Here is a 22,890-nt window from a genome sequence, read left to right on the forward strand (position 1 = left end):
GAAGCCTTTAATAAAATCATCTCAGACGGTCTCAAGAAAAATATTGAACGAGCAGGCGGCCTATGGGCAAATGAACTACCACATGTTCTTTGGGCCATTAGGACGACTGAAAAAGGGGCAACTGGAGAAACTCCCTTCCTCCTAACTTATGGTGCAGAAGCTGTTCTTCCAATAGAACACTACGAGCCGACTCTTCGAGTAATGCTATATGACGAAGAGGCAAACTGGGAAGCTATGCGCCTGGCATTAGACTCACTTCCTGAAAAAAGGGGCAATGCTGTTTTGCGCCATGAGATCTATCGCCTAAGAATGACTAGATCATACAACAAGAAAGTACACAGGCGTCCACTCAAAGTAGGGGACTTTGTACTTAGAAAAATGGAAGCAGTTGGTAGGGCCAATGAGTCTGGAAAACTAACTCCCAACTGGGAAGGACCCTACCGAATCTATGCGGAAGTCAGGGACGGTACCTACCGTCTGGAAACACCAGACGGACAACCGTTGCCTCGAACCTGGAATGTAGATAACCTTAAAAAATATTTCTTCTGAATGATGTAAAGTAAAGAGCTACTTAATAAAGTTTGCACTTACTATTCAATATTGTATTACGAGGGGCATGCCGTCTGTACCTTTACAGTCGGCTACTCTCCATTGAGTTTCACTATCTTTAGAGGGGCATGCCGTCTGTTCCTTTACAGTCGGCTACTCTCCATCGAGTATTTTACTCACAATACTTAGCTAAAAAGATAAGGGCCTGGCCGATCCTGTACCTAACAGGCGGCTACCCTTCTTTTACTTAGCACCTACGTTCACCAAGAACTTACCAAGGCCACCGGCCGAATGATCAGACCAGGCGCCAAGCCACCTGATCAAAACTAAAAAACTAATTCGACCTGTCCCAACATCATAGCAGGCGTCCGACGGCATCCCTCCGGATGAAATTCGTCGCAGAGAGCAGCTCCCTTTTGGGTGGAACATTGTTCTATAAACTAATTACACGGCACCTATACGACTGTCCCCAAGGGCAACCACGTAGCCGTTTTTGAGACAAAGATAACTCTATCACTAACCAAACCAATGGTAGCAGTTGACATCTGAGTCAGATAACCGCCTGTATTACTTGGGATAAATGCAGGGGGTACCTATTGAGTTAATAGCCAACAAACATTGGCGAATCAAGGGGTCTAGCCGGCGTACGCCGCCTGGTACCTCTACTTCTCAAACAAAAGTGACGGCGACTGAGTAACTCCAAAGTTAACTCATAGTCACTCCTTCAAATTTGGTATGGAACCTAAAAAGTTTGGGTCGTCCGCCTGTTTTTAACAAACAAGGGCACTCGAACCCTTATTCCTACTGGATAACCTATTAAGATAATAGCTTACATTGGTGAATCAAGGGGTCTAGCCGGCCTACGCCGCCTGATACCTCTACTACTCAATCAAGATTGTGACAAAGACTAAGTAACTCCTATGTTAACTTAATAGTCACTCAAACTTAGTATGAAGCCTAAAAGGTATGAGTCGTCCACTTGTTTTTAATAAACAAAGGCTCTCAACCAATACTCTTGCTAGGTTAAAAAATAACGAGTTTAAAGCCAACATTGGCAATAAAGGGAAACAACCGGTACCCGCCGCTTGTTTTCCTACTTAAATTCCTTGGCTACTAGGTAATTCTATTTACTTGGTCAAATTGAATAAAGAGTTCGAATACCGATTGATAAAATGGCCGACTGATCATCTATCCTGGAAACAGACAACCAGTCGTCCAGGGGCATAGGCGGCATACTTACCTGTCTTAACGTTTGGCCATACACAACAGTCGGTCAAGTGAGCAAATTTCAAATACTTAGACAAATTTGAACAAAAACAAAATATTTGATTAAAATGAGCCGGCCATAAAAGGCCAGCAGAATATTCAAAACCCCGGCCCCCTGGCCGGGTAATTACAAAGCAAACGGCACGCAGGCCGTGAAAAGAAAAATATACTTAAAGCTTAAGAAGGGGGCAGTTCAGTATCAGCAGCAGCCGCCTGGTCAGCACTCTTCTTGCTGGACTTGGCCTTGGCTGCATCATCTTTTGATGCCTTACCCCCAAGTGGCACAAGCGCCACAACCGGCTCTTCCTCCTCCAACGCAACGTCCATCGCCTCTTCTTCAGCAGCCGCCAGGATCTGTTGATTATATATTTCCGAACACTGGCGGTACGTTCTTTCCCATGAGGCAAAGTCGGCACTGGGGAACAGTCGTTCCCAGGTCATGCGTTGGATTTGGGCGGAGTCTTCCACCATCTCCCGGACGAGCTCTTGTTTCTCTTGCTCGGCCTTGTCCGAGAGCTCTTGGGTAAGACTCTTCTCCTGGTTCACCAGGCGTTCTTTTACGTTAGCCAAAGATTTCTCCATGGCCTCGTAAGAGTGCATTTTTTGGCGAAGGGGTTTCAGCTCGGCTTTAAGTTTGGTGACGGTCCCCTCCAGCTCGTCAACCTTCTTTTGGGCCGCCTCTAGCTGAGCCCGAACAGCGGCGGTCGCCTGCGCCTGATAATAAAGAAGATCAATGGTCAGTACTTCATTTTGGGCAATTTGAAACATTGCCTTATCACAGCTGGAGGCGGCCATAGCCTTTGCGGCCTTTACCTCTTTGTTTTTCCGATCAATCGGCTTGCGAAGGCTGTTGACTCGGAGCAGGGCCTAAGTACAAAGAAAAACAGGCGTCAGTTTCCAATCAAAAGAGTTAACAGGCGTCCTGGAACTCAAAAGCTCAAAAAGGTGCTAAGTATACCTCAGCTAGGATCCCTGAAATTCCATCGAGGTCAAGGGTGCCGGCACCCTTGACCGCCTCCCTGTCAGATGGAGGAACTACTCTAACCATTGACTTGGCTACCTCAACCAAGTCAAGTCCCTGGGGGCCGGCTGCATTAAGTAAAAGGATAAAACAAGTTAGACTTAATCAAGAAAGAAGCAAGGGTGAGTTTTTTACAAGTGAGGGTCCATACATCTAGGCGGCCCCGCCTGGGTTTTTGAAGAAGTGGCCGGCTGCTTCTCAGCCGCCACTGTTTTCCTGGAAGACCCAGGAGAGCTGGCAACAGTCGTCCTCCGGGCCTTGGGGTCCGGCTGTTGCGAGGAAGAAGCCCTTGGAGTGCCAGACTGAAAACAAAAAGAGTTAGTATATGCATAATACAACTAAAAGGAGAAGAGTTTTCAAAGCCTACCAAGGGTGCCTCCTTGCTGGGGGAGTCGACATACGACTGCTTCATTAGTGAGACCCGCAGCATGGCCGCCGCAGTCTTAGATGCTGTTATTTTACTCATGGCGTCGGCTGAAAGAAATAAACAGCAAAGTTAGTAAAAATCCCAAGTAAACAAGGCGTGAAAAAACAGAGTATTCGTCAGGCCGGCTACCTCTAGAGCACCGACTGCCGAGGCCACAGGCGGCCAAGAAGTACTCGTCATAGAGCCACTTGAAGCTCGGGACGCAATTTAGGGGTACTTGCTCTCGTACCCCTGAAGTAGAGTTCACCCTAGTCTCTACTTTGAAGAGTCCTTTGTCTAGGATCTCTTTTTTAGCCTTTGGGGGAACAGGCGGCATGCTGCGGCCGCCTGCGAGAAGAGGCGGATCCCTGTTCCACTTGTTAAAACGTTTGTTCAGCTTCGTGTCTGAACTCTCGATAATAAGGAAGGTGTTCCGCCAATCCTTCCATTTGTTTGCCTTACCTCTCGTCATGAGGTAACCCCTATGGCTTGTTAGTTGATACCAGCCGGTACCTCCCGACTTAGGGGTCCGGCTGAGATAGTTCATATGGGCGAAAGCCTCAAAACTTGGCTCCACCCCGTTCAATTCGCACCCGGCCACATAGCCGAGTACGTTTACCCAAGAGTTGGGGGCTAACTGCCATAACCCCAGATCATACCCATCTAAAATCCGCTGAACAGCCGGATGTAATGGGAAGCGCAGTCCAGCTTTGATGGCCGCCACATAGCAGCCAAAGCAGCCGTCACCATAGCTGGTACCAGCCGGCCAGACGACAGTATCTTCTGGATCCGGCACAAACAGTAAATACTCCGGGCCCATTTTGTGGTTAGCAATAAAGCTCGCCACGTTGTCTCGCATGGTTGCAATCCGGCCCCGGGGCACCCTGCAGTAGTAGGGGGCGTTTTCCTCTCTGTAAGAGGCGGACGGCTCTGCCCAATTATCCCCCTTCTCCACTGCATGAGAACTTCTCGCCTCTTGTAGGCGGCTATGTTTTTCTTCTGAGCCAGAAGAACTATGGTCAGAAGAGCTGGATTCGGACTCGTCCCCTGACGAGTCCGAAGAGGACGACTCCTCCCCTCTCCTAGAGGGGCCCGCCTCCTCTCCCTTAGAAGGAGCAGAAGGAAAATTAGACATGTCCACGGTTAGATGAGAAGGGAACACCTTGGTCCCTCTCTCAGAACTGTCAGCTTGACAGTCGCCTCGTTCTACATCTGGCGCCTGGTCAGATGTTTCGCTAAGGAGCACCCTTTGGGAGGAGCCGTCTGAGTTTGATATCATAGCAGTCTTTTTTGTTCTGGCCATCACGTTCTGCATAGACACAGATTCAGTCGGACTTTGTATAAAGGGCAAAGATGGGTCCAGAAAAGGGCAGGCGGCACTCCTAGTCCTAGATTCAGCCGTCCCCGGTGACCGGCTGATCACTAACTTAGGGCGTGTCGTGTGCTTCCATGGTGCCATTTCAAAAAATAAAAAGAAAATTAAGAGTAAGAGAACTGAGTTACCTGAACGGGTGACGGTTGATGAAGTCCTGGAAGTTCGGGTCAGTCGGCTTGTCAGAACAGGCGGTAGGCAGAAAAAGTCCGAAAATGTCAGAGCAAGTTCAGGGGTCCGAATGTTCTCGCAAAAGTTCTCAAATGTGAAAATGACCGAAGTCAGCACTTCCTTTTATAGGCAAAATGAGAAGGCGAAGGGTCGCTTCCGAATTCAAGTTTGGGCGGGAAAATCTCTCGGCCGTCTACAAGGTGACACCTGTAACGGGCCGTCGCCTGTCACCGTGCGACACCTGTCACAGGCGACACGTGACCAGTCGCGTGCCACCTGTGAGGGGCAAATGATTAGGGGATTTTTATCCACCAATCACCGTCTGACAAGTGGACCAACCAGGTTCCGCCACGTGTCCTTCACGAAGGCCAACAGGAGCTTGCCACGTGTCAGTCACAGATACGTCCTCCACGGACCACTTAAGACACGCCACGTGTCCACCCATGCCAAGTGGGACAACCGGCCATCAAGGCCCAATTCAGTCTAGAGGCCCGATCAGCCCTAGGTTTACCTTAAACCTAGAGAGTTGCACGCTTCCCAAGGCTATAAATACTCGATTAATCCTCATTAATCAAAAAACCGAATAATTAAGAGATCAAGCAGAGAAGAACAAACTTATTAACAACCGGCTAATCTCGCTAACAACGCAGATTACCAACACTAAGCACTCTCACCTAGAGAGATCTGATTACTTTAATTTCTGTATTGATTACTCCTTAATCAGGTACTAACTTGACCGTTGGAGGCGGAGCTCTCAGGAGTCTCCGTTATTTTGCAGGTACAGGCGTCCGGTTCCAGTCTCGGAATTGTAACTCTCCCGCAGGACATCAGAAAACCCCGAAACACTCCCTACCCCACCTTATTTTATTTTTGTAAATATAATCTTTTTTGTTTCATAATTATAATTTATTAACCCGATGTCAATGTAATTAATTGACGTATTTAATATTTTAATCGTGATTACTAATTAAGAAATTATCGCATTTTTTTATCAGCTTTTTAAAAAACTAATTCTTGTGATTAATATTTTTTAAACAACAACGCAGCTAATTTTAATTAACAAAAAAAAAGAGGTACAAATCGTGATTACAGTTCTACAACTATAATCTAGTACATTTTATTTAAAAAAAAAAAACAACTACACATCGTTTTGTAAGATGTCCTTAGGGATAACCATTTGTTGTAAACCTAGTTGCCTAAGTTTTCGTTGTTACCAAATTTATTCCATATATGTTCGACCAAGTCGTTTTTTAGCTGCAAATGAGTCTGTTGATCCTCAATCTCTGTTCTACGAGACAAGTATAAGCCGATATCCACAATACGATCAGTACGGTACTCGGTAGTGTCCTCATTAGCGTTGCCTCCAACATTCATAAACTCATTGGTATTAACGTTATTTTGATACGTCTCTCGTTCATCTTCAACGATCATATTATGTATTATGATGCAGGCGAGCATGATATTGTGGAGTATGTCGGTATCCCACGCCAAAGATGGCTTTTTAATAATGGCAAAACGAGCTTGAAGGACCCCAAATGCGCGTTCAACGTCTTTCCTTGCAGCTTCCTGGTGTTTTGCGAATAAACGATCCTGACGAGTTTGTGGACTCGTAATGGATTTCACAAAAGAAGCCCATCTAGGGTAGATTCCATCAGTAAGATAATACCCATTCGTATAATGATGACCATTGACTACGAAGTTCACAGGAGGTGTTCGACCCTCTAAGATGTCTTCGAACACAGGGGATCGATGAAGCACATTAATATCGTTGTAGCTACCTGGCATCCCAAAGAACGAATGTCATATCCATAGATCTCTGTCCGCAACTGCCTCCAGTACGAGAGTTGCAACTCCTTCTCTTCCTTGATACTGCCCCTTCCATGCGTGTGGACAGTTCTTCCACTCCCACTGCATACAATCAATGCTGCCTATCATGCCAGGAAATCCACGTTCTTCCCCAATACGTAGCAATCTTTCCATATCTGCGATGTTTGGACGGCGTAGGTACTAATCACCGAACAGGTTGATGACACCTTCTGTAAACTTTTGGAGTGCCAATCGTGAAGTTGCCTCACTTATACGGACATACTCATCACAAGCGTCTGAAGCACACCCGTAAGCTAGTTGTACGTAAGAAATGTAAGATAGAGTGAGGTTTGCTAATAGTAACTGCAAACGATTTATGTGTTTGTGTGTAAAAAAAATGAAATAATGGTGTTTATTTATAGTGAACTAATTTGTAATTCTTCTTCAGAAATAACTGAATATAAAGAGACAAAGATCACATGGGCTATGACAAACAATGAATTACAACCACACAGAAATTGAATGGAGAAGAAGGGTTTCACATGGGCTATGACCAACACTGGATTAGAACCACACAGAAATTGAATGGAGAAGAAGGGTTTCACATGGGCTAACAAAGGGGAAATTAAGATACTGACACAATTATATATAAAGAGACAAATTGATATAATTGAATAAACAGAATAAGATCACATGGGCTATGAAAATGGGAAAGTGGAAAAGATCCATTTTACTGATTAATTGATAAAGTACAAACATAAGGAAATGAGTACAAGAGGTTGAACTGGAATTGAAAACTTATCACTACTGAAAATGAAGAACAACAAAGGAATTGAACACACTTAACTACAATAAAAATAAAGGACACTAAGCATTCTTCATTTGCCTCATCTTCATCCTCGCATTCTTCATTTGCCTCATCTTCTTCAGATAAGACATTGCTCGATTCCCAAATATTGGGATTCGGTTGTTGTGACGGAAAATAACCAGATGCAGCCACCATATTCACCGTAACCCATTGGTATCATGGATGGATGTGGGAAATTTGAACTGCTTTAAGAAAAATTAAAATTTTGAGGGAAATTTGGTGGATTATTTGGGAAACTTGACTGGGGTATTTGAGGATAAACTCCAGAAAAATTATGGGGAATATTTGTGGGTGTTTGTGAAAAATTTGGGTGAATTGGAGGAAAATTGGCTTGATTCGGGATCATATTTTGACCCAATTTTTTTTTCTTCTTTCTATTTGTTTTGGGGTTGGTATTAGCATCCATAATTATAATTTATATTTGGAAAAAATAAAAATTTAATAATAATAATAATAATAATAATAATAATAATAATAATAATAACAATAATAATAAAAATAATAATAACGATAATAATAATAATAATAATAATAATAATAATAATAACGATAATAATAATAATAATAATAATAAGGATAATAATAATAATAATAATAATGATAATAATAAAAATAATAATAATAATAATAATAATAACGATAATAATAAAAATAATAGTAACGATAATAATAATATTAATGATAATAATTAAAAATAATAATAACAATAATAATATTAATATTGGTATAAATAATAATAATATTGGTAATTATAGAGGGGATTTTTGAAGAGAAAAATATAGTAGAAAAAAATGAATTTTCAAAATTTAATAATAATAATAATAATAATAATAATAATAATAATAATAATAACAATAATAATAAAAATAATAATAACGATAATAATAATAATAATAATAATAATAATAACGATAATAATAATAATAATAATAAGGATAATAATAATAATAATAATAATGATAATAATAAAAATAATAATAATAATAATAATAATAATAATAATAATAATAATAATAATAATAATAACGATAATAATAAAAATAATAGTAACGATAATAATAATATTAATGATAATAATTAAAAATAATAATAACAATAATAATATTAATATTGGTATAAATAATAATAATATTGGTAATTATAGAGGGGATTTTTGAAGAGAAAAATATAGTAGAAAAAAATGAATTTTCAAAGTTGAAAAAAGTATATTAATATGGGTGTCTATTTATAGAGGGGAAAAAAATAGAGTCGTTGGTAATTTTTTTTTTTTTTTTTTTATTTGTATTTTGTAAAATATATCCGTTGTAAAATTACAACGGATATATTTAAAACAGTACACACGTGTCAAGCAGCGGCTGGGCCAAGTGGCGCGCTCCCAGCCGCTGATTTTTATTTTTTTTTCTGACCTTCGTTTTGCATGAATATCAGTCCAAAATAATGGTGGGGCCCACAACGAATTAATTCATGCAAGTGCTTGCTCCTGCAATCGAACCCATGACCACTCAACATGAACAATTAAAGAGTTTGCCATTAAGCCACCACCTTATTTGTTCACTCATTGTGAACTATTAAAATGTTCACCCTTAAAGATATGCTCTAAACACCGAAGTTAGGGAGCGCAAACGCAAGATCGCGCCTTGGTATAACACCCTTAGCCGGCGGGAATCACCTTTTCCAACCGGTTTTACTTCTTTCTCTCTCCTCCCATTTTATTTTTTTTCTTATCCAATTTCTCATTTTTATCTCCAGCAAAATTAATTCAGATTTATATAAAATCCCATTGATTTTTTCTTTCTCACTTTTTTCTTTCGTCGATTTTTCGATTTCGAGGTATAATTGCTTGCAAATGTTAGATATGATTTGAGATTCATATGTTTTTGAGCTTCTTTATCTTTGATTTCATGCAATTCTCCCAATTTTAGCTGGATTTAGCACGAATTTCGAAGGTGGTGAAGTTGAATTCTAGGGTTTTCGTTAGATCCCATTTTTCGATTGTAAATTTTTTTTAGCTCAATGTTTTTGTGTTGTTTTTATCATTTCATGAATTGAAAATTGGAAATATGGATGATTGTCTCAATCTTGTTTTCGCCTTTTGGGCCTTAGAATTTTCTGCCGCACATTTTAATTTTTCTTTTTGATTGGTATTTGAGAAATTTGGGGAAAATTATGGGACTTATGATCATCAAATCTTTGAGATATTATATTTCTTGTGATTTATTGTCAGTTCTCATGGGCTTTTTTTTTGTTTTTTGGGATACAGGAGAATCTCTGTGATAGAATGTCTACAATGGATGAGCCATTGTATCCAATTGCTGTTTTGATAGATGAGTTGAAAAATGATGATATACAGCTACGATTAAATTCTATTCGGAGGCTGTCTACAATTGCTCGTGCCCTTGGAGAGGAGCGAACCCGGAAAGAGTTGATCCCATTCTTGAGTGAGAATAATGATGATGATGATGAGGTTCTTCTGGCGATGGCGGAGGAATTGGGTGTATTTATACCGTATGTTGGTGGTGTCGAGCATGCCCATGTTTTGCTTCCGCCCTTGGAAACGCTTTGCACAGTAGAGGAGACTTGTGTGAGGGACAAAGCTGTCGAGTCGTTGAGTAGAATTGGATCCCAGATGAGGGAAAGTGATTTGGTTGATTATTTCATTCCTTTAGTGAAGGTAAATTTCCTTTATTATAAGTATATTTTGTTACATGATTGGTGCTTGTTTTGTATTAATTGAGAATCGAGGCTATTGGTTATAGAATCTTACATTATTAGATCGAAACTCTCAGAACTTAGTGTTGGAATTGGATTAGGCATTTCATTGAATGAGGGATTTGGTACCGTGCTAGTTAGTGTTTGCTCCTCAGTGTCTATTTCTTCAGTTTTATATCTCATAGAGTCATAGGTATAACTTTCCAATCTTTATTAGTCTACTTCACCCTGAATCCCTGATCATGGCCAAATTTCAACCTTAATGGGAATAATTATATGAGCTCGTAGAATGTGTTGTCTTTCTTTCTTTCTGGAAGGGAAAGTAAAGTACCCCCATCATGCTGAATTGAAGTACTTTGAAAAAGAAATGAAAGTGCATCTCAAATTCTCGACTCTTTGCTTTGAGCTGATGTATCTGTGATTGCTGTTAAACGTTTTTCTTTTCTTTTAATATTGATCAATTGTGAAGCCTATAGTGTAAAGCATGGCCATGTGCTGTTGTATTTCTTTGAAAACTCACAATTTAAACATTTCCGCTTTACAGAGATTGGCAGCAGGAGAATGGTTTACAGCCCGAGTATCTGCTTGCGGACTTTTTCACATTGCTTATCCAAGTGCCCGTGATATGTTGAAGACTGAGTTAAGGTCAATATTCAACCAGTTATGTCAAGATGACATGCCAATGGTGAGAAGATCTGCTGCCACAAATCTGGGGAAGTTTGCCGCAACTGTTGAACCCACTCATCTGAAGACTGATGTTATGGCAATGTTTGAGGATCTAACACAAGATGGTTAGTGATTCTCACTTGTTTCCCTCTTCGTTGATCTTTGTTTTTTTAGTCATCCCAACACAATGATCTGTTCAGATTCTTTTAATTTTGAAATGAGGGAACTGTTTGTCGCATAACACTGATTTGTTGACTCCCCTGTTTCCTTACATCCTTTTTCTTTTCTTTTTCTTTTTCTTTTTTTTAATTTTCTCTATTGAAGACTCTAGCTGAATTTAGAATTGTTTAATCAAACTTTAAAGCTACTTTAGTTGATTTAGTAATAGATAGCCAAGGATTTGTGTGAAAGCAAGGTAGACCATAGGCAATGATTAGCAAATTACTGAGGTGAGCTATGTAATGATGAACCCATCTACAATTTTAAACAAATATGTTATGTGGTTGTACCTTGATATAAAATTGTATGTATAGCTAGTTTATGTGCCAATAATACGGTAATACTCCCTCTGTTCTTAAATAATTGACACATTACTAAAAATGGCAATGACCCACTAATATTTAATTGTTTTTCTATCTTACACAATGGCCCACCACTTTTAAGGTTTATCACCACCCCTCATTCAAACATTCCACTAACTTCACTTTACAATGACCAATGCACTATTTCTATGAATAAAATAACATTCAACTTATTTCACTTTACAATAAACAATTCAATAAAATTACCAATCATTTTGATGATAATAATAGTATATAGGAATTGTGAGAGGGAGGGAGGAGGTGCAAGAGCTGGAGTGGGTGATTATTTTAGAACATTTTGTATGGAGGAGACTCTTGATTTGTGTAGAGGATGAGGATAGATCTACAATATAACCCAATTAGAAATGTAGACTCGGATTCTCATAATTCTATTGGGGGGCTTAATCTTTTAGCTAGTTTGTTCGCTGTCAATCTGTAAGGATATTTGAAAAGCCAAAGAATAAAATATTTCCATTGCAAGCTTATCTATAAGCATGTTTGGTAAGAGTGTTTTTTGGATTGGAAACGGATTCAATTAAACCATTATCGTTACCAAGTGTTTGGTTAGAAGGTTTGAGTAACAATTACAGTTACCTAGGGGTAATAGTTTCCACCTATTTTTTACCTCTCTAAAACCTAAGGTAACCATTACCCTTACCCTCCTCAAACAAAAAGAAAGGGAGTAAGCTTTAAGTGACCCCTTTGGCCCTTTCCATGATTAAACCAAACAAATACAAATATAAGAGTTTAATAATTCCTTTCCTCTCTCTTATTTGTTTCTTTACCATTCCATTTTCATTATTCATACCAAACGCTCCCTTAGTGTGAAAGAACGTTAGATTACATACGTCTTTTGGGCACAGCCCTAGGGCGCTTATAATGGTTCATAGATGGAGAAGAATGTTAGGGTTGAGGATTATGAAACTAAGTTCAAATTTTTATGCTGCATGTAGACATGCCTTGTGTATCTAGGAGTTGACATACTAGATAGATGTTGGATCAAACTAATCAAATGATAGTAGCTTGGTGCTAATGCCTTTTCATTAAATGATCCAAAAGGGTTAGTATTAGCCAAATTACTATGTTGGTCTGCTACTTTGATGATATAGAGCCTACAATTCCTAGATACATAAATAATTTTGGAATAGATAAGAATAGAAAACCTTTTTAATAGGTGCACCACTAAGGGTAGAGAATTATACTAATCAAATTACAAACATTCAAAATAGTTCAGTTTTATACATAATTCCACTTCACTTCCCTAGTCCGGTTAGAACTATGGCATTTTACATCCTCATTACTATCACTATTTTAACTACTTATTGGTGTCATTACTTATATCAATGACAGTGGATGAGGAATTTGACTTTGCTGCATCTTGGAAGTCTTCCTTGTAGGGATATGGGAGTGAAATTCTGTTACTAGCTTGAATAGAGTGTAGAATAGGGGTGATTTTAGGGTGGCTACTTGCCTCGTTGTGTGTGCTACTAAAATCCCCAATTGCTAAAAGTTTGAGGTCATCTTGGTATATAAAGGTTGAAAACATCTTAGGGTTGATAATTATGAGATTAAACTCGCATCTTTTGCATTCTGCAAATCCTTTTTCCTCCTTTTCTGTATTCAAAACATCCATTCTTTACCCTTATGAGTGCTTATTTGAATTTTCTTCACTATAGATCAGGACTCTGTGCGCTTGTTAGCTGTTGAGGGCTGTGCTGCACTTGGGGAGTTGTTGGAGCCGCAGGATTGTGTTGCACATATACTTCCTGTTATAGTTAATTTCTCTCAGGTAATTTACTTCTTTAATTTATTGTTTTGTATGTATTTCAATGTTCCACTAGCAATATTATTCAACTGTGGGTTGATCATGGTCTCAATTGTGGGTAAGTGGCTGTTACTTCCACTGCGTTGTTTCTTTTGTTGCCCATTATTTCTTTTATAGAGAAGGTGCAGTGGAACATACTATTATTCATGATTGTGCATGTGCACTAGTTCTTTTATCCAAAAATTTCAATAAATTGTTTAAGAGGTTTTGGAATATTTGTGTATCTTTATATTGAAATACATACTCGAATGTAATTGTTACAGAATGTTGAATGCTGTTTTTAAGGTAGATTTCTTGTGTACTTTGAAAATATTCTTGCTTTTCAAAAACTTTGGTATCTTGTTGAATGAAGAGGATGCGAATGAGTCTATGGATTATGCTTGGGAAGCATTTTTGGAAAATCTAGCTTTTCTATTGGTAACCTTATTCTGTTTTATGGTGCTGGAGCAGGATAAGTCTTGGCGTGTGCGGTACATGGTTGCCAACCAACTGTATGAACTTTGCGAAGCTGTTGGCCCTGAGCCGACAAGGTGATTATTGGATCTCAACTGCTCTATTATTTTCTTGAAATCTTAATTTCAGAAAGCATCTTGTGTAGAATTGGAAGAGTATGCTTTGTTGGTTATGGCTCTTGACCCCTGTATTATATTGCTTTTCTTGGGTTATTGAAAGGGTGTGGTACGTTGACCTGTGGGGAGTTTGTTACCTCTTTGATCTTTGCTTCTTCCAAATTTATTTATGAACTGCATTAACTTTACTAGTAATGCCTTCACCAGGATTATGGCTTTGATTGGAATCATATTAGTAATTTTTTTTTTTAATAGGAATTAGGCCCACCTAGATGTGTCTGTATGTTTTTGCTGTGTTTCATTAGCGACAAGACTTGTTTGCAGTCGAATTTATTATCTGACGCTCTAAGAATATGAAGGTTGTTTGTGAAAATTTGAGTTATGGGATGACATCCTTAACAAATCGTATTTGGATAGTAATTCCGAGTTGGTTTTTTTCTAGTTAAGGGGAAGCTGCATTGTCAATTGTTTCTGGTAATTTTTGGTATATCTAATCCTATAAGATCTTCCATGCAAGTCATTTCATGTATTCTAACTTGTCTTATGACCTATTCAAATGAGCTGGCTTTCTGAACTTGGGATCTTTAATCGCTAATCATTCAGTGTATTGGTTATATTAATTTGTGTTACATTTTTCTTATCAAAATTGTGACCATAACCTCATTGTGGTACTTGTTTTTTACTCCCTCCATTCCAAATCAGTAATCTTTGAGTATGGAGGGTCTTAAACCCAGTATTTCAATCAAAATCTGAATATAATGAAAATTTGTTTGACCCTAAAGTGACCCGTAAACTGACTTTTACCGAACGTGAACTTACCTGACCTGACTGATATGATTGGTTCTTTCAAGGCTATGCGCACATACCAAGGAGTTAGTAGCTATTGGCATTTATAATTGACAAAAAGTATCAGTTGAGATTTAATAGAAGATTGATGATTTTAGTGATTGATATAGAATTTAAAAAAAAAAAAAATCTATAAAATGAAAGGAGCGTAGACAGATTCTATGAAATGAAAGGAGCGTATTGTTAGGGTTTTGCTTTGAAGTATTTATATGCACTATCCTTTCAAAGCGAGTTCTAGGAGCCTAGAACATATGGGTTGTATGGTACTCCCTTTGTATAATAATGACCTTCATATTTATTGTGGTTATAGAAGCCTATGGAAGGAGTGAGTGTTCTTTGCTTCTAAATAGGAGAGTGAATGTGATAGTGAGAGAATGAGGTTTATGACTTTATGAAATGCCATGAAAGGGAAAGAGTGAAGATCATTATGGAACATAGGAAGTACTTATATCAGTTTTTTGTATATTGTTGTCTTACTATGCTGGTTTTTGTTATAAGATTCTAGGAGGAGCTATTTATTGGTGATTCTGTGTTTCTGAATGTCTTTTGGGATCTCTACATTTCTCAAATATCAATGGCAGACGGTTGAGTAGATAAGTTGGCTTGAAATTATTTTCACACAGATAGTAATAATAATGGTCCTGTGAAAAGATTGATAACTTTTGTTAGTTTTTTGGGGAATGGCTGATCTGGCTTTAAGCTAGAAAATAAGAATTGCCTTTTTGTTAGAATTAAGAAGGCATATGGTTTGGATTAATTCGATGCGCTTTCAAGGATGAAGGAGCTACAATGATATACCGTATCTATTGAGGATCACAAGAAAGCTTGGACTCCCAGGAAGGCTCACAGTTTCATCAGGATACTCTTCTGTAAGAGTTAAGTGGCTGAAGTTCACTGTCTTTATTTATCAATTGTGATTAGCAGGCTTTGTGTCGGTGATCTTTGGCTTGAGAATGGCTTGTTAGATTTTGGAGAGTGGTCACATTTGGTGCTAGTATACTTCTGCCATTGTCTTGGGTGTTTGATGTGATATAAGGGGCTTGTGTATATTGGGAGTCATCTGCTTTGCTTCATCTACAATTATTTAGCTATATTAAATTTTTTCTGTCTCCTTTATTCCTTTTTTTGGCTTGAACATTGTGTGTCTATACTTTTTTTTTTTTTTTTCCCTACGTCCTTGTGTTTATTTATCTAATCTGTAACATGTTGATCCTGGACTCCTCATAGCTTTAATTAACATATTTCCTTCACCTACAATTGTTTTAGGACGGATCTAGTTCCTGCATATGTACGACTACTTAGAGATAATGAAGCTGAAGTACGTATTGCAGCTGCTGGTAAAGTAACTAAGTTTTGTCGGATTTTGAGTCCTGAGCTCGCAATCCAACATATTCTGCCTTGTGTTAAGGTATATGACTATATTAAATAATTTTTATATGTAAACTTTTGTTATTTGTGAACATTTTTAATAATGGTAGGTATGCTTTATTAAAATTTGTTTTTATGGTATTGTACAGGACTTGTCATCTGATTCTTCTCAGCATGTTCGCTCTGCTTTGGCATCTGTGATCATGGGAATGGCCCCTGTTTTAGGAAAGGTAGAAATATAAGGAATTAGTCTGCTACTCTGCTTACTGTTTTTATCTTCCAGTTATGATGGAAGACTAAAGGATTCTGCCGCTTTGTTTCATTTGAGTACTCTTTTATTTAGTACTCAATAAGTCAATATGCCATGCAACTTTCTCTCTTTGATTGTTTTATTTTTCATTTTGAAATTTCAGTTATATGAATTAGAGAAATTTTCTTTATGATTCTCCAGTTGATGTGCTTGAAAATTTTACCACTTTCTGAATGGAATTGATTTGGTGGTATTGCAGGATGCCACGATTGACCAACTTCTTCCAATCTTTCTTTCCCTCTTAAAGGACGAATTCCCAGATGTTCGTCTTAATATAATCAGCAAGCTCGATCAAGTAAATCAGGTCTGTTTAACAGTGTATTTTTGCTGTTCTTTCCCTTACTTCCTGTTATGTTTGTATATCCTTTAGAATGTACATGTGGCAAATCTAGATTTGGTAGTGGCCTGTGCTGGTGGTTGACCAGCACATGTCCTAATGGCTTGACTTATGCCAGCTTAAGGGCTGTTCATGATTGCAATGCTATTTATTTGGAAAATTAAGTTATTAACCAAAAACTGCCAGTGAATTTTATTCCAAGACATGTAAATCATGTTACTTCTACACCCTGATGTACGTCGAGTGTAGTTTGTTGGATCCTTTGACATGACATGACACCCAAATATATAGTGGCCTTATATGATATTTTTTTTTTAGCTTGTAGAAAAAGTTACCCTGTATTTGCTTTAATTTTCTTACTGCCTCTAATCATGTTGAAGCTATTCTGTAGGTTATTGGCATTGATCTATTGTCTCAATCCCTCTTGCCTGCCATTGTGGAGCTTGCTGAAGATAGACATTGGAGAGTCCGGCTTGCAATTATAGAGTACATACCATTACTTGCAAGCCAACTGGGTGTTGGTTTTTTTGATGATAAACTTGGTGCCCTATGTATGCAATGGTTGCAGGATAAGGTTAGATTCAAGTTTTCTGATCCGTTCTCTAATTTTATCTGATTTCATTCATCTTTCAATTAAAACTGAGGTTTTTCTCATCCGCTACATTTCCACCGAATAAATCATTAGCAAGTCACCTAGTTATCTGAATTCCTGAACATGCTATTCACGAATTGTATTTTTAGCTTGATCTCAAGTATTTGAGTGATAATTGACAAGGCCCACATTGTAGGTGTACTCTATTCGCGATGCTGCTGCTAATAATGTGAAGCGCCTTGCAGAAGAATTTGGTCCTGAGTGGGCCATGCAGCACATTGTTCCACAGGTACAGCTTTTGAGTTAATATTCTTTCATATGTCCTCCCCAAAATTATCCATTGCCTACTGGCACTGGCTGAGTTTATCTCGCCTTGCACCTGGCAGTTTGGTGCAGTCCTTGAACCTCATCCCCATTGGTACCTCAACAATTCCTCAAAAATCACTATGGCTCTTCAATGTATTCAAATTATTTTTTCATGTTTTGCTGAGATTTACTCGTCAATCTGATCTGAACTGGCAGGTTTTGGAGATGATGAGTAATCCACACTATCTGTACCGGATGACAATTTTGCATGCAGTTTCTCTACTTGCTCCTGTCTTGGGTTCTGAAATTACGTGCACAAAGTTATTGCCAGTTGTGATAACTGCCTCAAAAGACAGGTAATAAGTCTATCAGTAGTAAAATATTCTCACATTTATTTTGGTGTTGGATTCCTGACTAATTCTTTTAATAATTGTTTAGGGTTCCCAACATAAAGTTCAATGTAGCAAAGGTGTTGCAATCCCTTGTACCAATTGTTGATCAATCTGTAAGTAGATGCACCTCATACCTTAACATTTAGTCTTATCCTATTGAGCTGCGTACCTGATTATACATGAGGGTTTACTTTTAATGCAGGTAATAGAGAAAACAATTCGACCCTGTTTAGTTGAGTTGAATGAGGACCCTGATGTTGATGTTCGTTTCTTTGCAAACCAAGCGCTCCAATCCATTGATCATGTGATGATGTCTAGTTAAGGCAAGCTAGCTGAATGAGGTTCTTAAAGGTTGGTATACTTCAGTCTGCAGAAAGGCGCTGTAGTTTCTATAGCATTCAGATGAAACATATCTTCTTGTAATCATGAGTTTTAGGTTCTGCTAGTTGCGTGTCTGAGTATGATATAACCTTAGAGAGCTCTCAGAGTGCACTCTTATTAATTGTACCATTTCTTTGGCCTTCTTTTTCTTTGTTTTTTGTACAAATTATTTAATAATACTCCTAGTTGAAAACCATGCCTCTGGTTTGTTCATGAATTTTGCCGATCTTTTTATCTGCACCTATCTTCTCAATTAAGGTGGCCCTGTTTTATGTTGGTGAGAAAAATTCCATAATTCCAATCATAGTACCATAATGTATTAATACCAAGTGTTTATATTTCTAAAAGTTCGTAGTTCCTACATGATGTTATTGATTGTAAGGGTATCTGTAAATTATGTTCTTTTATGTCGTGTTACCTCAATGGAAATCTTCCCTTCCGTTAATAGTAACAAATCTTCATCGATCCAGCTATGTTTCATTCACCTTATTTGCAACAATGGCATCATAAGAGTAACCAGAGCTTGCCCCTCGTTAAAAATCAGCAAAACGAAATACTAAACTGACTTACAATTCTTTTCTAGTACTGTATATACTTTCTCATCCTATTTACCTATTTTCAGACTTGATTGGATTAAACTCAAAGATGTTTTAAAATAATTAGATTCAATTACACTATTCCTTTACTACATATTACCTAAATTTTGGTAGATTTGAAAAGTAATTGAGAACAAGTTGAACTGAACTAGGAATTGATATTCATTAGTACATGGAAAATTATAGAGTATTATGTAGAAAATTTAGTAGCCTATAAAATAGTAGTATTAGTATTACAAAGATTATTTGGTGTATAAAATAGTAATCTAAAAATTCTACAAAGTTACAATTATACAAATAAAATAGTGAAAAACATAAATTAAAAAAATAAAAATATTCTACCCTTAAATCTTTTGTAAATTCTACTCCTAACAATAATTGCTTAGTTAAATATCTATTCGTTAATGAAGTCCACAATATGAGAAACCATTTCCATCTTACGATTTTTTGAGAATTGAGAGTCATCCAAAATATGAAATGCATGTCCCACACCTTCAGAAATTAGATGCTTTACTTTGTTGCCCATATTCTTAGCTAAAACTGAGCATAAGTCCAAATTCCTATCTTTTAGTATATCTTTCTCAGCTACACATATTATAACCCTCATATTCTCCAATTTTCTTGTGCCATTCCCTAGAGGATTGCACCATGGATGGTCTCGGTCCGCCCCCGAGGGCAATGCTAATCGCCAATACGTATCAGATGCCGCTAGACTCAATTTTGATTTACGCGATTGTACCTTAATTAACTCGGAGTTAGTCCTCTCTTCACCTCCGAAAAATGGTTGTATTAAGATAATTCCCTTAAGAATTAGGGGCCTAATATCAGATGTACCAAGTTTTAAGGCCACATTATATGCCAAATTTGCGCCAGCACTATCCCCACCCAAATATATGCTAGAAAAGTCGCAATATTTTGCCCAAAATTCACTAAATTGACTCATTGTAGCTTGTTTTTTCACCCACATGAGGGCCTTCATTCCATCTTCGTAAGCCGCCGGGAGGCGGTCTTCAGGGGCTAAACGGTAATTTACCGACACGATCAAACACCGCGTTTTAGATGATAATTTACCAAGGAAGTTGTGATAACATTTCCATGCAGTTGAACCAACACAAAACCCACCTCCATGAAAGTAAATCGTAAGTGGAAACTTGTTACATTTTTCATAATCGTTACATTTTGGAACATATATACGTGCCCAAATGTTGTTGACTTTATCAATAAAAACATCTCGTGCGTTGACTTCAATATCTTGAGCCAAGAAAGGAGAAACACAAGACATAACTTTAAGTGATCTCTCTACATAACCATTTTCATACAACTTGATTAGCCCTTCGACTTCTTTGATTATCGACCCTCGATGATCATCCTCGGGTTTCGTGGCGTTTTCAAGACTAAGGTTGTGATCTAAGGCCATGGCAACCATCTTTTCAGGTTTGGACACAACCATGGTTGTTAAAAGAAGTTTAGTAGTAGTTTGAAAAAAAAAATGAAATAAAAGGGTGTGAAATAATTCCTTTATATTGTAGGGAAGATGTATTATAAGCTAAGTCAAGAATAAGCAATTTATATATTAGATGAGTTAGTTAAATATTATTCATTTATTGACTGCCATCTGTAAAATGTTTAGCTAACAATTACCAAAATTTTGTGATGAGGTTTCTAGGAAGGTCTTAATTGGTGGGTCGGTTAACTCGGTTTGTTCATTTTTACATGTTTTCCACTTTATACTTGCTTTTTTTTTTTTTTATTTATTTTTTTCATTGCATAATTAGTTTTATTTAATATGTTCCTATCGTATACAGTGATTGCTGTCTTTATCAACTTTCTACAGTTACTGGTAAACGTGAAATGCATTAATTCATCAAATTATACTTTTATAATAAACATTTGACCTTTATATTTATATTAGTAAAAAGTTTAAACTTATGTCAAATAAGTCGATTTCAAATTAAAGGTGTATTTAAGATATAGAAAAACTAAACATGTATAGCATCTTCAACAGCAAGTTAATTTTCGAATTAATTTGTCTTGTCACAATCTTATTTCCTTTAGAGAAAATTTGTGTCCAATGGTTAATGTTAAAATCCATTTTAATCTCACTTGTTAGTGTACCATATTGTAAAAAGAATAGAGAAATGACCACCATCATAAAAGGTAGAAGAGTTACTCTTACCATTATCAATTGATTTTATTATGGAACCGATGTGGATTAAACCGCGTTTATATACTAGCAATTTGGGATAAACCTAATTCAATAAAGTTTTAATCTTTTTGACTTAAACAAGAAGAAAAGCAACGGTTCAAAAAATTAATTCACACGAATCAATCTCACAATTTAGATTTTATAAACTAAAAAATCTACTTTATTATTGATTTCTCACCCCTATTTATAGGGTTAATTGTACATGAAATAATCTGTATGGAAAACCTAAAACAAATCAGTTAACAAAAAGCCTAATATAAGAACTTTAAAAAATTATAAGATAAATTTTCCTAATTTCTATCTTAAGTAAACGACTAGTAGCAAGAAAAATTAACACGGCTACATAAATTAAATAAAGAAGATAAATCCAAAGAAAATAATTCTATACCCTACCGAACTCTCCTCTTCCTTGATTAGATTTTCCAAACTTTTTGTATTATTTATCTTTAAAAAAAAAACAGTTAACTATTATAGAGAGTGTGAACTTAGACTATAGAAATCAACATTTGATTATGACAGCTATCTTTCTTAACGACAAATTCTCTCAATGACAAATTGACAATCATACATTAATTTTATGATTTCCTTGTTTTCAACCACACGTTTTTAAGAATTAATTATTGTGTATTCGAGTAGGGTCACAAACTCAGAACAACGATAAGCATCACTCCAATAGCTTGTAAATTTACAAACATACTGAACACATAAAAAATAAAACATAAAGGAGCTATCACGATGTATGAGATTTGATAATTAACAATTAATAAAGCACATGAGACATGTTACATTGTTACTTGCATAGTTGCATTAACGATTAGGAGGAAATATAATATGCAAAAAAGTCGATTATTTAACGTGTTTATTCCATGAATACATACTCCGTATAATATAGTCAAAATAATAACAGTATTCCATGTATCCCAATAAACTACTTTTTTTTTTTTTTTTTTTTAACTAGAGATCTTATTGTGTTTGTGGAAATCTGATTATTATCAGACGTTGCTTCAACAAAACTATATATGATTTAAAATTCCTTAAAAAAAAAAAAGAAAGAAAAACAATACAAATAAATAAACTTCCATAATTTAACTTTATTAATAATGATATCAAAACTGTAATACTGCTAACTAGTGCATACTTAAATATGTGATAACCACATTTATCTATAATATTATTAAAACACAAAGAGACAACATGGTAACTCCATGTGTCACTTTTGCATCATTATGATCTGACGCTACATCATCGCTATGTGTCACCTTATATGTGTCATCACTCTAAAACTTTTCATGTGTAACTTTCATATTTAATTTTTCTCTAGAATGTAACTTCTAAGTAATAATTGTACAATAATAAACTACAAATTAATTTGTAAGAAATTAATCAAATACTCATGGTTGTTGATTCCATGGATGGTACGAGTAATTTTCTAGATTAAATACCAATTAAGCAATTGCATAGAGTAATATATACATGTATACTACTGAATCTCTCTTTCAATTCCCATATATATTTTTTCACTTTTTGAATTAATTTTAAAACTTAAGATAATGTTTTCAAAATATTATTCAAAGTTAAGGTAATTTTTTCATTTTGTATTTAAACAAAACCCGGGGCATCACCCGAGCCACAAACTAGTTTCATTCGAAAGTTCCTAATTGATAGATATTATAGTTATGATAATATTTATCGCAGATTAGGATAATATTTATATATATTATGTATCCTTGTCATACTAAGATTACGA

General features: G+C 36.8%; 3 protein-coding genes across 4 annotated transcripts; 1 reads left to right on the plus strand and 2 right to left on the minus strand.

Annotated features, from left to right (window-relative positions):
* Positions 1 to 5,973: 5,973 nt before the first annotated feature.
* On the minus strand, positions 5,974 to 7,594 carry LOC110691305. Its single transcript, XM_021868227.1, has 3 exons — positions 7,478 to 7,594; positions 6,801 to 6,954; positions 5,974 to 6,563 (listed from the first exon to the last, which is right to left on the minus strand). The coding sequence occupies exons 1-3, from the start codon at positions 7,592 to 7,594 to the stop codon at positions 5,974 to 5,976; spliced, it is 861 nt and encodes a 286-aa protein (XP_021723919.1).
* A 1,321-nt stretch (positions 7,595 to 8,915) lies between these two features.
* On the plus strand, positions 8,916 to 18,558 carry LOC110691244 (serine/threonine-protein phosphatase 2A 65 kDa regulatory subunit A beta isoform-like). Of its 2 annotated transcripts, none has more exons than XM_021868157.1 (13): positions 8,916 to 9,140; positions 9,720 to 10,130; positions 10,713 to 10,959; positions 13,092 to 13,204; positions 13,691 to 13,770; positions 15,922 to 16,063; positions 16,173 to 16,253; positions 16,533 to 16,637; positions 17,062 to 17,244; positions 17,459 to 17,551; positions 17,785 to 17,924; positions 18,007 to 18,073; positions 18,163 to 18,558. In XM_021868157.1, the coding sequence occupies exons 2-13, from the start codon at positions 9,738 to 9,740 to the stop codon at positions 18,280 to 18,282; spliced, it is 1,764 nt and encodes a 587-aa protein (XP_021723849.1). In that variant the 5' UTR covers positions 8,916 to 9,140; positions 9,720 to 9,737; the 3' UTR covers positions 18,283 to 18,558. The 2 variants fall into 2 exon arrangements, with proteins under 2 accessions (XP_021723849.1, XP_021723848.1); XM_021868156.1 differs by having other exon boundaries at positions 9,073 to 9,289.
* A 495-nt stretch (positions 18,559 to 19,053) lies between these two features.
* Positions 19,054 to 20,622, minus strand: LOC110691245 (probable carboxylesterase 6). The gene has a single exon (XM_021868158.1). It carries the CDS (start codon positions 20,385 to 20,387, stop codon positions 19,332 to 19,334), a length of 1,056 nt encoding a protein of 351 aa, XP_021723850.1. The 5' UTR covers positions 20,388 to 20,622; the 3' UTR covers positions 19,054 to 19,331.
* Between the last annotated feature and the right edge of the window lie 2,268 nt (positions 20,623 to 22,890).

This window comes from Chenopodium quinoa, unplaced genomic scaffold (assembly GCF_001683475.1).
Source record: "Chenopodium quinoa cultivar QQ74 unplaced genomic scaffold, ASM168347v1, whole genome shotgun sequence".
Classification (NCBI taxonomy): Eukaryota; Viridiplantae; Streptophyta; class Magnoliopsida; order Caryophyllales; family Amaranthaceae; genus Chenopodium; species Chenopodium quinoa.

Excerpts from the sequence above, each read along its gene's own strand:
- LOC110691305 (XM_021868227.1), bottom strand. The coding sequence starts at position 7,594 with ATGGTGGCTGCATCTGGTTATTTTCCGTCACAACAACCGAATCCCAAT. Across the intron at positions 6,955-7,477 it reads AATGCGAGGATGAAGATGAG|TTACTATTAGCAAACCTCAC; the intron begins GCAAATGAAGAA and ends AATCGTTTGCAG. Across the intron at positions 6,564-6,800 it reads AGGTGTCATCAACCTGTTCG|GTAGCTACAACGATATTAAT; the intron begins GTGATTAGTACC and ends TTGGGATGCCAG.
- LOC110691244 (XM_021868157.1), top strand. The coding sequence starts at position 9,738 with ATGTCTACAATGGATGAGCCATTGTATCCAATTGCTGTTTTGATAGAT. Across the intron at positions 10,960-13,091 it reads TGAGGATCTAACACAAGATG|ATCAGGACTCTGTGCGCTTG; the intron begins GTTAGTGATTCT and ends TCTTCACTATAG. Across the intron at positions 16,064-16,172 it reads ATATTCTGCCTTGTGTTAAG|GACTTGTCATCTGATTCTTC; the intron begins GTATATGACTAT and ends GGTATTGTACAG.
- LOC110691245 (XM_021868158.1), bottom strand. The coding sequence starts at position 20,387 with ATGGTTGTGTCCAAACCTGAAAAGATGGTTGCCATGGCCTTAGATCAC.